This window comes from Gavialis gangeticus, unplaced genomic scaffold (assembly GCF_001723915.1).
Source record: "Gavialis gangeticus isolate Ggan-Ray unplaced genomic scaffold, GavGan_comp1, whole genome shotgun sequence".
Lineage (NCBI taxonomy): Eukaryota > Metazoa > Chordata > Crocodylia > Gavialidae > Gavialis > Gavialis gangeticus.
Window position 1 is genome coordinate 104,547,572 of NW_017728992.1, and position 13,540 is coordinate 104,561,111.

General features: G+C 45.3%; 1 protein-coding gene across 2 annotated transcripts in view; it reads right to left on the bottom strand.

Moving 5' to 3' along the window:
• Positions 1-4,187: 4,187 nt before the first annotated feature.
• CDH2 (cadherin 2) overlaps positions 4,188-13,540 on the bottom strand; it is a 233,239-nt gene continuing 223,886 nt past the window's right edge. For both annotated transcript variants that reach the window (XM_019526575.1, XM_019526567.1), the window contains exon 17: positions 4,188-5,572. In XM_019526575.1, coding sequence (XP_019382120.1) covers positions 5,366-5,572 — 207 coding nt within the window. In that variant the 3' untranslated portion in view covers positions 4,188-5,365. The remainder of the gene's footprint in view (positions 5,573-13,540) is intronic.

The following is a 13,540-nucleotide window of genomic DNA, read 5'->3' on the forward strand; positions in this document are numbered from 1 at the left end:
AGAGCTGTGTGTTTATATAGAAAATACATCCATCATATTTCAGTAGAACAATATAATACAGCAGGAATGTGGTATGGAAGCCGGGAATTTTTTAGCAGTATTTTTCCCCCTTCTTTTTTGCATTGTTTCAATAAGGTGGAGTTCATCTGACATTTCCATTTGGTTGCTTCTTGAGACAGCAGCTAAGAAATTGGCTATTATTATTTTTACTAGATAAATTTTTGCATAAGCCACAGCTGCTGAGAAGACGGTGAATACTGCTGTGTGTTAAAAGGGGCCTTCTGCTTGTCTGTCTAATTTGCATACATAAATCTTGCTGCATGACTCTCTACCACTTTGCTCACTTACCTATGCGCACACACGTCTTCATTTGCTCATTTTAAACTATGCCTAGACCTTTCCTTATCTCTCATCTCTCTCTAAATATGTAAGAAAGCTCATCGCTATAATGCTTAAGTTAAAACTTAAAGTTTTGTACTAGACAAAGTCAGTTACAATTTATTTGTAATATACAAAGTATCTGAATAAAATAGAATGGCATATGGGGACACTAGGAATCTGTCTGGTTCCCAGAGATGTCCAAGACAGAACTCCCACTAACTTTAAAGGAGCAGGACTGGATTGTGAAAACAAATTCACAAATAGCTCCTTAAAGAAAATGCAGAGTCAATTTTGCAAATCTTAGTGGTAGAGGTGCACTTATACATCAGTCCAATATCAGATCGGCAACAATATAAAGAAAATTGTCTGCATCGGAAATTGGCCTGATGTGGCTGATAAACGGCCTGTGCATGCGTGCAGCTGCAGCGTAGCATGTAGGTGGTGAGGAGTGCAGCCCGGCAGCTTGGAGAGTTACGTGTAAGTCTGTTGTGTTGGAATGGGAGCGAAGAGGCATGGGGCAGATCATGGCTCTGGAAGTGAGGGAGGGAGTGGGGCTGGGGCTGCCCAGGTGGGGCAGGGTGTCAGATTGCCTGGGGGGCAGCTCCCACTGCTGCGTGCACCCTAGGAGGGCATGGTGGGGAGGCACATGCCCCTGGATCTGTGCACAGTGGGGTGGGATGCCACTGTGGGTTGGGACTGAGGCTGCACTGGGCTCTTTCCAGTGGTGGGCCTAGGCCAGGCTGTGCTCGGGCAGTGGTGCTGGGAAGGGAGGTTGGGGGGGCCTATGGCAAATTTTGGGGTGGCTACAGTCCTGCCCTGTAGCCCCCTCTTAGCTCTGCCACCACCTGCTCTGAGCACAACCCAGCCCAGCCCCCACTGGGAAGAGCCTGGTGCAGCCCTGGCCCCAGCCCACAGTAGCAGTTCACCCTGCACAGATCTGTGGGACACCTCACCTCTGTGCCCTCCCAAGGTGTGGGCAGCAGTGGGAGCCATCCCCAACCACAAGCCATAGTTTCATCCCACACACCATCCCAACTGGGTAGCACCTGCCCCAGTTCCTATCCCATCCCACTCTCTCTGAGTGGGGGCCTTGAACTGCTCCCTGTACTCCTTCCCTCCCCCTACAGCAGATTTACCAATATGATTTCCAATACAGAATGGAAAGCTACGCAGCTGGTATCAGCCAATATGCCTCTGTAAAAATTGAATATCAGTATTGGCCTCAAAACTCTCTATCGGTGCACCCCTATTTACTGGGCCTTTGTACACACCACAAAATTGGTCTTTAAAAAGTGGCTTAAATGGCTTTTTGCACTGCTTTAATGGCGTTGCTGTTTGCATGCTCAGCATCGTATTGTACTTTAATGGCGTTGTTTGCATGCTCGGCGGCATATTCTGCTTTAAATGACTTTGGTATGTAGCAAGATAAAACACCTCTAAGGTGTTTTAGTTTGCTACATAACAAATTGCAACAGTGCACATGGAGCTGAAAGCCACTGGCCTGCCAAGCCCTGAGTGGCTCAGGGGCCATGGGACCCAGTGGCAGCCCATGTAGGCAGGCTCCACTGAAGACAAAATAAAAAAAGCACTGAGCCCGATCTGATTTTTTTTTTCCCCTTCCCCAAGTCTGCCTGCCTGCCTGAGCTGTGCGGGAGCCCAGTGCTTCCCTCTGTGGCTACAAGGGGACTTCATGGATGTGGTGCCACCCGGGACCACTTGGGCCAGGTACCACCTGGGGGCCCCTCCACAGCTCAGGGACCACTCGACCTGCTGGCAGCTCCCGCACTTCACCGAAGAGGCAGGTAAAGATTGGGCCACCACCCTTGTGTACATGCCACAGGGGTTGATTTCAATTTAATTCTCCCTATATTGAAATAGTGTTTGTAAAAACCGACCATTTCAATTTAGGGAGAACTAAACTGAATTAAACTCCTGTGGCGTGTACAAGCAGCCAGGGGATATGAGACATGCTAAAGTTAAAGCTCAACTACACAGATTACAGAAAACAGGTCTGGAACCTGGACTCAAATTCTGAAAGCCATCCTATAGCTTGTGCTCTCAAGTAACATACATAAAGGGGAAGAGGCTGAAGTAGAACCCAGAGGATCCCTGAGCCTATGTTTCTAGCCATCACTACATGCCAATGACAGTAAACTACATCTAACTGGATGACTTGGTGGCAACATGGCGAGGTAGCTCCTATAAAATACCACAATGTTACAACTTTCAAAGTAAGATGAGTATAGGGTGCCTCAAAATCCTAGCTCTCACTGTCTTGTGGGTACTCCTTGATTGGAAAAAGGTTAAGGGACATCTCCCTGACAGAAATGTACCCTTGCTGAGACATTAGGCCAGGGGTGGGCAATTATTTTAGGCTTACTGAGTTTTGGCAAGCCATCAAGGGCTGCATGACAGGCAGCCCAGCGCAGATGCATATTAATTTTTTAAATTTTTTAGGGGCCCCACGGGCCAGATAGAATGGCCTGGTGGGCCACATCCAGCCCCCGGGCTGCATTTTGCCCACCCTTGCATTAGGCAGTCAGCAGCAGCTCTATTCTTTTGCTGTCTCACAGAACTACAATCATTGAGGCACTAAACATCTGGACTCGGTCCGTCTTTTAGACTGTCTTGATGTTTAGGACAGCCTCCACTCTTGCCTAGGCATATGTGCTGAAGGTCTTGGTGTGATGGTTGCATTGACTTATTGCGCATACTCCATGATCCAGAGGATCGATGGTTGCCAAAATAGATGCTAATGCTGCATTTGGCAAGAGGCCTGGAGAAACCCTGTTGCTTGGCTTCCCTAGCAAACAGAGGAAACATAGGGCAGTTTTACATGTGCTCCGGGCACGGGCAGTACTTTAATTAGAGAGCTGCTCTATTTAAAGCACTGTGGTATCTTGTGTATCAGCATCCTTGCACTTGAAAATGGTGGCGGGGGTGCTTGAACTAAAGCTTGCTCAATGAGCTCTAGTTCAAACATCCCCCCCACCACCACTTTCAAGCATGGGGATGTTGATACATGAGATGCAGGAAGCTGCAATTGCCACACTCTAGCAGACTTGATTAATTCCAGCACATCAGAGCAGCCTTGGTACTCGTGTGTAGGCACCCATTGTGTTTTAGTTGAACCACATGCTGTTTAGATTTTGCCCTTAAATAATAGGAAGAAGAATCACTAAAAATAGGCAGCCTGCTATAAGGGAAAAGCAGAATTGCTGTGCCTAATACATTTGTTTTGTTTGGAAATCAATCACTATCTCAGTTTAGAGATTAAGCTAGGAACCATTAATCACTTTTTCCTTTATTTTTTTTTTTATAAATAACTGCTCTTTTGTTCAAGTTAAATCAAAAGGAACACTATAACAGGCTTGATCTGATTTGCACTGAGGCTACCAGGTACCTGCCACTGACATCAGTATAACCAGATACAAGCAGCAGGTGCTTTGACAGTATTTGCAACCTCCTGGGTTTATATCAAGCAGTATCATGCTCATATTAAAAACAATATTTCCAAACCGAACTGCTCTAATTCTCTGGAGAAAGTACATTAAACTTAAAAGCCAGCCATTTATTCAGAACTATGTATTTGACTTATTAGGAAGACTAGTCATTCCTGTTTTTCTTTGGTAACTTCCTTAGCTTATAAGTAATTTATTCACAGTTCAAGTGTACCAAATGGCAAAGAGCTGTACACACTTTCCACTATTATTCAATTAACATTTATGATCTTACTTTTTTTTTTTTTTTTAATATAATCAGAACTGGTAAAGTAGAAAAAAAAAATTGTCAAACCAGCCACCAGATCCAAAATTAGCATTTTATTCAGAACGTCAGGGTCAGAGGTGTATCATTTATATTCTGGTACACAATACAGAGGCAAAGCTGTTCTCAGAAGTCTCCCCAGTTTAGAAGCTCCTTTCTTTCCAACATACTGTATATTTACTCGTGCCACCAGTTTCAGGCCACCTCTTTCTTTTTTTTTTTGGTACAAATTATGTAAAACGTTTGTGCTAAGAACTTTTCTCCCTCCCCAAACAAAAAAAGAAAAACAAAAGAAAAAAATTGAGTACTCTAACTACAGTTCAACAATTGAATCAATGTCACTTGTTTGCAACCTGTATTGTAAATACTTTATCCATAACGAAAGATATAAACATGCAAAAACCTGAATCCATAGTCCAAATAATACATACACATGTTCTGAAGTTTCTGCACTTCTCCATAGACTATGCCAATAAAACATTATGTACACATACCATTTTTACAGTGAAGTGGGAAAAAAAATACCAGAAATTTAAAAAAAGGAAAAGAAAAAGTGTACATGGATTAAGACCAAAATGTGTCTAACATTCTAGTGTAAGAAAAAAAAAATCAGTTCTGCTACAAACTGGTGATATGAAAACTCCCTTTATTTGCAACCAGCTGCATAAGTTTTAGAATTTTAGTGAAAAAAAATCCCCTAGCATCTAAAACTAGAAGTAATGTACATTTTTCAGTCTCATGGTCTTCTTTCCTAGGTAATAAAATTGTTCCATGAGGTCTTCCCCACCCCCCCATTTCCTTATTTTAATAAAAGCAATGCAATGTAACAAAAGCATGTTTGAAGCATATCATGGTTTAACTTACTCCTCCCTACCCCAACATATTTCATCTCTTTAATGCATTATTTCAGAAATCAGTACCATTAAAGCCTTAAACATAAAACTAATTCCGATCTGAAAAAGGTACAAAAAGGCACATAAAATCCCAGTGCTTCTGTACTGTAAAATTCAAGTGTAACTGAGCTCAATATTTTTTTTCCAAACAGCATTGGATTACTGATATTCCCACTGAGCCCAAATTGTTTTGCAGCCTATGCCAAAGCCTTCAGCAAGCACTTGTGCTAGTAGACTACAAAGTTAAAGCCTAGCTTCTGTATGCTTTTGGGGAATATCAGCTGAAATGTTTGTACTTGTCCAAAAAACAAAGTTCACTTTGAAGTTCAGTCATCACCTCCACCATACATATCAGCAAGTTTCTTGAAACGTGGGCCCCAGTCATTTAGGTAGTCGTAGTCTTGCTCACCACCACTACTTGAAGAGTTGAGAGAGCTCAAAGATCCAGCAGTAGAACCACTACCTTCATAGTCAAAGACTAAGAGGGAGTCATACGGTGGGGCCGTAGGGTCATTGTCAGCTGCTTTAAGTCCCTGAAATAAATAGGGAAAAAAGAGAAAGGTTTATATGCAATACAGAGAGCAGAAATGTAAGAATCTCCTGATTCAATTATACTAACTACTGTCTGAGAAAACCTCCTTCTTACTCTTATGCATTTCCTCAAATTTCACCTAATATAATAATGGCAGTAATATTTTTAATACCTGAACAAAAATATAAATAATTACACTTCCATTCCAATGGTCTGGTTGCTGGTTCTCAGTTACTGGACATTTAAGGCCTAATCCCAATTGTTCTTACAGGCACTGCAATGTCAAAAATTTCACATAAGATCACATGTGGAAAAGACTTACCTGAAGAGACAGGGAGGCGGTGGGACACCGCGCTGGGAGCCGATCGCAGCAAAAGTGAAACCGTGGCGGCCAGAGTCGCCGTGGGAAAAGATCAAAAGGAAAAAAAGCAGCAGAATCAGGAGCTGGGAGCAGCTCCTGTGTCAACCTGGGCCCACTTTATAAGAGCATTCCAGGGCAGATTGGTCGGCCAGACGCCCAACGCCGGGATAAAAGACCCGGCAGAAGAGAAGCTTGGGGGACCGCAAGTGGAGCCCTCAACCAGCCAGAGCACTGGAATGTTTCCAGTGAGGGGACCTGGTGGGTACCCTGGAAAGGGGTCACAGTGGGGATGCAGGGCCAGAGGCCCCAAGGATCTACTTGCAGGGTCAACATGGACCAAAGAAAGCAGCAGCGATGACTGGAGTACAGCTGACCCAGCAGGGCCAGGACCTGGACACAGCTGATGGATGGCAGGTACCAAACCTGGGGAGGAGTCGACATGCCCGGGGATGGAACGCTGCTGAGACCAGACACCATGTGGACAAGGAGAAGGGGGGCTGTAGGAGATGCTCGGCTTAGAAGTATCACCATTAGCCTGTGGCCGAATACCCTGAGAGACCAAGCACCAAGAAGGTTCAGAACATCAACCTTGACAACACAGGTGACAACATCATGGTTGGTGGCACGTGGGGTGTAGGGGAGGCAGAGCCCCAAGAAGAAGGAACAATGGGAATGACCAAGGGAAAGCACCAGAGGAAGTGGGACCAAACATCCTCCTCCTGATACAAACATAATCAAAGACTCGGCAGGCGAGGCACCTGGTGGACCGACCCAAAGTTACCCCAATATCCAGGCTGCACCGCCCAAGGAGCCATGGTAAGGTTCAAGAAGAACCCACATGTGTGACGTTCAAGGAAAAGGCACGGGAGGTTACACCATGATATTGGACATAGCTGTCTCCAAATGGCAATCCAAAGCCCTTACGTATAAAGCAAGGAATACACTCCTCTAGAAGAGTGGATTTCAAGGTCTACAACCTGTTCCCTGGGTATTTCTGTTTTTGGACCAAAGACCATCTAATACAGAAATGAACACACCGTCCTGAAGCACAGACTAGAAACCTGGTCTCTTCCCCCTCGTGGGTTGCAGGGTTGGTCTCTCTCTTGCTTATGCTCTTTCTGGCTACACGTATCTTGTGTTTTCCCCTGCTCAGCCAAGGCTTTGCAGCTGCTACAGCAGGGCAGATCTGGATTGCTTTTTTGTGCTTTAGGATACATCTAAGCTGCATCTCTGGTACTCCCAGAAAGAACCTCACCTACCTGTTCCTCCACGTGTGCGCTAACCCTGGAAATATTGTGGGGAAGCTGCTCTAAAGGTGTCCTCATCTCCATTCTCAGATGTGCTGGAAACAGAATGTGCTACTTAGAAGTAGCACATTGGGGTCACTGCCAGAACAGTCACCCACTTTGATTGCAAGTTCTGGCATGCTTGAGAGCACCCCCTCCTTAGACTGCTGTGGAATACAGAGGTACCCATACATACCTTATTTAGTGGTACCCATACATACCTCAATTCTACTTCACCTCCTTTCTATTTTAGGTACTTATGAGAACAATTTAGATCAGGACTTTTCAATTTAACTTTATCCACAATGCTATAACTTCAGAAAGCATTAATGTTATTTCTACTGCAGTAATAGAAAGCCAGTGTGCTAGGTACAGTACAAATATATCATAGTCACTTGACAACCTGCCAATAATTAGATTCCATATATGGAAAAAATGTATAAATTTGTTGTATATTTTTTCAAGTATAGAATCTAATTATTGGAGGTTTGCCTTGAATTTGTCCCCTTCTCACTTCTACAGCAGGGAAAATAAATATGGGGGGGGGGAACAGGTAGACCCTTGCCCTCTGTCCACCAGTTGCTCCCCCCCTGAAGCCCCTTCCCTCCTTATTACTGTCAGACCCTGCTCTCCCTGAGCACATGGAAATGAGGTGCAAACTTGAACACGCTAACCTTGAAATAAACATGCCTGCAGTAAGTTGCATATAAATAAATTAGTATGGGTACCCCTAGACTTAGGTCATCCAGAATTGATGCATTTTACCTTTAATAAATCTACTGCAATTTTAGCACAGGTACGCTTTTAGGCAGCACTTTTGCACCTACTTCTATATAGTGCAAACTAAGCATGTTATTAGTCCAAAGCCAAAAGACTCATGATTTACCATACTGTTGATTAGGCTGGGCCCCAGCAGAGTCAACTGTGTTTCAAGCCCTGGTGACCCCTAGCTCAGCACTATTCAGTATGTGGGTGTGTCCAGATGAGCGCACACATGCTTTTCCCCAGGGACAAATAGCAGACATACAATATGTGCTACTGTTACTTGTCTCCAGGGAACGTCCATGCACACGTGCTCTGGCATGTGGCAAGCTGCCTCAGGTGGGGTAAGGGAGGCTTGGGACAGCACCTGGGCTAGCCCCAGCAGCCTTTCCTGGGGTCCTGGGAACCTCCTGGGACTCCAGCAGCAGTGATCCGGCAGCAGAGAGCCTGGCTAGTAGCCAGAGTGTGGCTCCTGCTGGCCAGGCTCTGGTTCTGGCCGATGCAAGTACCAGCAGTGTGTGCCACTCCATTGTTTTCAGGCATTGGTTTTTTTGACACCAGCATCTGCCAGTGTGAACTGCCATCCCCCCCCCCCAACCCATGCTGCAAATTAGAAGCGTGGTGAACACCTTTATGCGTGACCACCCATGCCAACTAGGGGGAAGAAAAAAAAAATCTCACCTTGTATTCATGTAAGTACAGTAGTCTGTCTGTCCATCTGGGCACAGACAGATTCATATATTATTCATACATACATACACACACACACATTAATGTACATATTACAGATACAGACACACATAGAGACCATGATCCATACACCTCACAACCTAAAATATAAACAAGATATGATAGATGATCAGATGGTAGGGACAGAAAGAGAAACATTAAGAGATGTAGGTGCATGAGCATAAACTAGTTCTAATAACCATTGTGAATAGTACTAGCCTTACCACTGAAATACAGCTAGTTATTGGTCCATCTGTACATTCCACAGCCAGGATTAGGTAACTCAAATCATTAAGGGTGCCTATACATGAGCCTGGAGGCTGCTCCTACATGCTGTAATTCCAGTGCATCAGACCAAACTTGATTGAGTCTGCTGGAGCTGGCAATTACTGTGCTCCAGCAGCCTCCCGTCTCCTGTATCAGCACCCACGTGCTTCAAAATGGCAGTGGGGGCTCATTTGATGAGCTTTAGATAAAGCACCCCCACCACCATTTTGAAGCACAGGGACACTGATACATGAGATGCTCTGGGCACTTTAATTACAGTCACTCTGAGCCGCTCTAATTAAAGTGCCCCGCAACTCCCAGAGCATGTGTATAAACATCCTAAGAGATATTATATAGTGCCCTATTCAGCCCTTCTGTTACTCACTGAGAGAAGTGATACCACTTAATGGCATAGGCTCGATGAGTTTACCACCATCATATAGGAGCTATCACATGGTTTTTACAAGCAAAAATAAAATTTTACGAGATCAACACTCGATCTTAGCCAGAAGGCCAAGAAGCAACGTACGATGAAAATCTGGACATGTGCTTTAAGGGTTTTTTCCAATGATATTTGGGTTCCAAGATTATAACTTCTTCTATTACTAAGTATTCAATCTATCAGACCACCAAACTGAGGTTGTAACAATTTTAAAATCCTGCCTCTACAGCTCAGCAACCCAGATTAAAACAATACCAACTCTCTCTTTCCTCCTCCCTAAAACAAATCAAAAAACCCCCAAAGCCTTAGCACTCTGAGTTTATCTTAATTATTTAATTATCTCTACGTTTAAAAGGCTGGGTGGTAGAGCGAGTGAAAGACATCTGACAAATTCAGCAGGCTAGAATTGCTTTGTTGGTGAAGCTTATTTTCAGAGTTGGAATTATAGGTAGAGCTGTTGCCAAATCTCGTTTGGGAGGGACATTTTTTTCCCCCAGAAGATGTCATTTTGCAACAAATATACAGCTAGAAACGTATCCTGGTTCCCTGCCTGGACAAAATGTTTCATTTGCCTGCATTATGAAGACTCGTTTGGCTTAAATAGTAACATGGATTTTTGGAACAAGGTACCAAGGAGTGTGGAGCACATCCCAGGATTTGATTAACAAGGATTTCCACTTTGGTGCCAACAAAAGTAACTAGTAAGTGACAGATTCTTTCAGATGCTAAGGTCACTTGCACGTGCCCAACAGAAGGAGAGTGAGAATATTCCACAGTCTACACAGTACTTCTCAACCCAAGCAAATAATCTGAAAGGGTTCCTCTGCTAGCCACAGGCATTATTTAGGGGCATGAAACATACATCTTGTGGGCCACCGGAAGTTGAGGCATGGCCTGACACACAATATGGGGCACTTGGGCCTTGGTGAACATGACAATTGGTGGCAGAAGGGTGAGCAAGGCCTGATACAGCTCCACTCACCCTCTGAACACTTTGCCCATTGCTATCTGCCATGGTCCCAGCCCCTTGGCTACTGCTGTATGTCCTAAAACTGAGCTAGAGCTGTGTCACTGGTGACAGCTTCAGCTCCAGCACTGGACATGCAGTAGGAGCTGAAGCTGTGCCATGTATCCAAGGTCAAAGCCAGAGCTGCTACCACTGCATGCCAACAGGCGCTCTTTGGTCCAGATACAGCCAGGGGTTCAAGGTGAGTTTGAGTCCCCTGAGTGAGAGGGAAAATAAATCCCCTGTAAAATCCCTTTTGGCTAGAACCCAGTGAAAGTATAAACAGGTAGGTGGAGAGAAGAATCTGTTGCTTTTCCTCTCTATCCCCCTTGTCCCGACTCCACCCTACCCCTGACCCTTTCCTGCTGTCCTATGAAACAGTACTCAGCTCTAGGAAGGAAAGCAGTACTTTATAGAAACTGTGGGCCTTATCCACTGTCTCTTAACAGCACTGGTGAGATCGGAGCAGCTCCCATGCCAACAATTCGCACAATAGCTTCAGAATCCTCTCCCTGCCCCAGCCCCATCTGTAATTTCATGCTTTGAATGCTGCATGGCTGTAAAGGGCATTAGGACTGAAGGGATATAGTAAAAAAATGCTGGAATGTGTTAGAAGTCCCTACCAAAGCAAAATAAAAAAAAAACCTGCTCTAGAGGTCTAGCAGTGTCACCGTAAAGTGAAGGTTCAGTTGTGAACCTAATCACGTGTCCACAAAAAAGTGGTAAAGTCACCCTGCTCCCTTGTGTGGCTTCACTGGGACTACCTCAGGCCACAGCTCTAGGAGACTATAACTAAACCAGGGATAGGCAACCCCCAGTATGCATGCCAACTAGTGGAACACAGAGAGATTCTCCTCAGCACACCAGAAGGTGTGCTGACGTAAAAGGTTTAAAAAATATATATTTTTTTAAGTTGCTGCTCCAGGCTCTCCAGAGCAGCCACAGCTCCCAACACTGCGGCAGGTACTGGGGGCAGGGTCAGGAGAATGTAGACTGCATCCCTGCCTGCATTCTCTTGACTCTGCCCCCAAAGCCTGCTGTGGTGCTGGGAGCTTTTATGAAGCTTTGTAAAGCGCACAGCACCACCATAGACATTGGAAGCCTCTATTCCCCTCTGCATATATGAAGGAAGCACGTGGCTGAAGGTGGCAGATCTCAGTAGTCTGTAGGTGCTGGTGCTGATTTCTGTGCTTTGCAAACTGAGAGTTCAATGTTGCGTATCATTCAGTTTATTTTGCTCTGTTAAATCGATTCATACCCAGTTGTTGCCGTCTCTCAAACCAGTTTATTATTCAGTTTTTTTACTTTTTAAAAACAGCTCGTATTCAGTTTATTTTAATCTCTCTGCTTTGCATTCCTAGATTTAAACATTTCATATTGTTAAATTTTTTGTGCGTTTTTCTGCTCTGTCTTCTTGGAAATACTTACCCAGATTTATACGTACTTCAAATCATTTAGTTCTTTCTGATTTTCTGCTTTCTGTTTGCTTGTTTACATTGCTTGGCCTGCCTTTGGTTGCATAAACTTCAGGAAATTTTAGTTAGAAGGCATACAAAAGTAACATCCTCTCAGTTTCATTCCTCGATCCCCCCAGTTTCGTTCCTTGATCCTCCCAGTTACAGGCTATGGGCTGAAGAGAGAGAGGAGGATCGAGGCAGTCAACCAAAGACTGCAGCATTGGTGTCATTGTGAAGGCTTTGGCTTCCATGATCACAGTCTACTCTTTGGTGAGAGAGGCAGCAGTCTGCTGGGAAGAGATGGCCTCCACCTCACTCTGCTGGGGAGGAGGCTCTTCGTGGCCAGATTGGCCGACCTGCTCGACCCGGCTTTTAACTAAGCCCACCTGGGGATGAGGGGACTACCGCCACTACAAGCCCACTGGGCAACTTTTGCAAATCCAGCAGGCTAAGAAACTTAAGGAAACCCACCCCTACCCCAGCCCTGGAACAATCTGTAGGGAAGGCAAGGGCCCCCAGTGGGACATGTATGTGCCTGTACAGCAGTGTCAGGAGCTTGGGGAATAAACAGGAGGAACTGGTCCTACTGCTAAACAAGAATGACTACACTCTCATAGGGATAATGGAGACCTGGTGGGACTCCACCTATGACTGGGCCACAGGTATAGATGACTATAGCTTGTACAGGAGAGATCGTGTGGACAGAAGACGCAGAGGTGTAGCTCTCCATGTCAAGGAAAGCTACACATCCCTGCAAGCCAACACTGGCACCAGGGTGGATGACTAGAGTCTCTCTGGGTTAAAATCCATAATGAACATGGCACAGGGGACACAATGGTGGGAGTCTACTACAGATCTCTGAGCCAGGATCAAGAGCTTGACCAGGAATTTGCCAGGGAACTGGCTGAGTGAGGCTGCATGTTCCTGGTGCATGGCTGAAAAAGGAGACTTCAATTACCCAGACATCTCATGGGAAGAGCACTCGGTCAAATCCTCATGCGTGTGGATGAGCTCTGACTCAAGAAGTCTATGGACTGATGAGAGGCAAAGTGCTGCTCAACCTGATACTGGCAACTGGGGACAACTTAAATCAGTAACCTAATGATCAAAGGGAAGCTGGGAGATGGTGACCATGAGCTGATCACCTTCACCATCCACCATAAAGCTGACAAATCAGTCAGCAATGCAGAAGTCCTTGACTTCAGGAAAGCTGAACTGGACAAGCTCAGAAGGCTTGTTGACGAGGCCCCAAGGGACCATGACCTAAAGGGAAGGGGAGTTCAAGATGAATGGTTGCTCCTCAAGGGAGCGATCCTGGAAGCACAAGGAATGTCTATCCTGTCTTGGAGGAAAGGGAACAAAAGGGCACAGCAGCCCCCTTGGCTTGCAAGGAACTGGTGGACCTCCTGCATCTAAAAAGAAAGAGCTATAAAAGGATGGAAGGCTGGATCCACCTCAAAGGAGGAGTATTCTGCAGTGTAGGGAGCAAACCAGGAAAGCCAAGGCTACAACTTGCTGATGACACTATGATGCGGGAGGACATGGGCACGTTAGAAGGGAGGAACAGGCTGCAATCAGACCTAGACAGGTTACAGGGGGGGGCGGATGAGAATAGGATGGGATTCAACATGGACAAGTGCAAGGTGATGCACCTGAGGA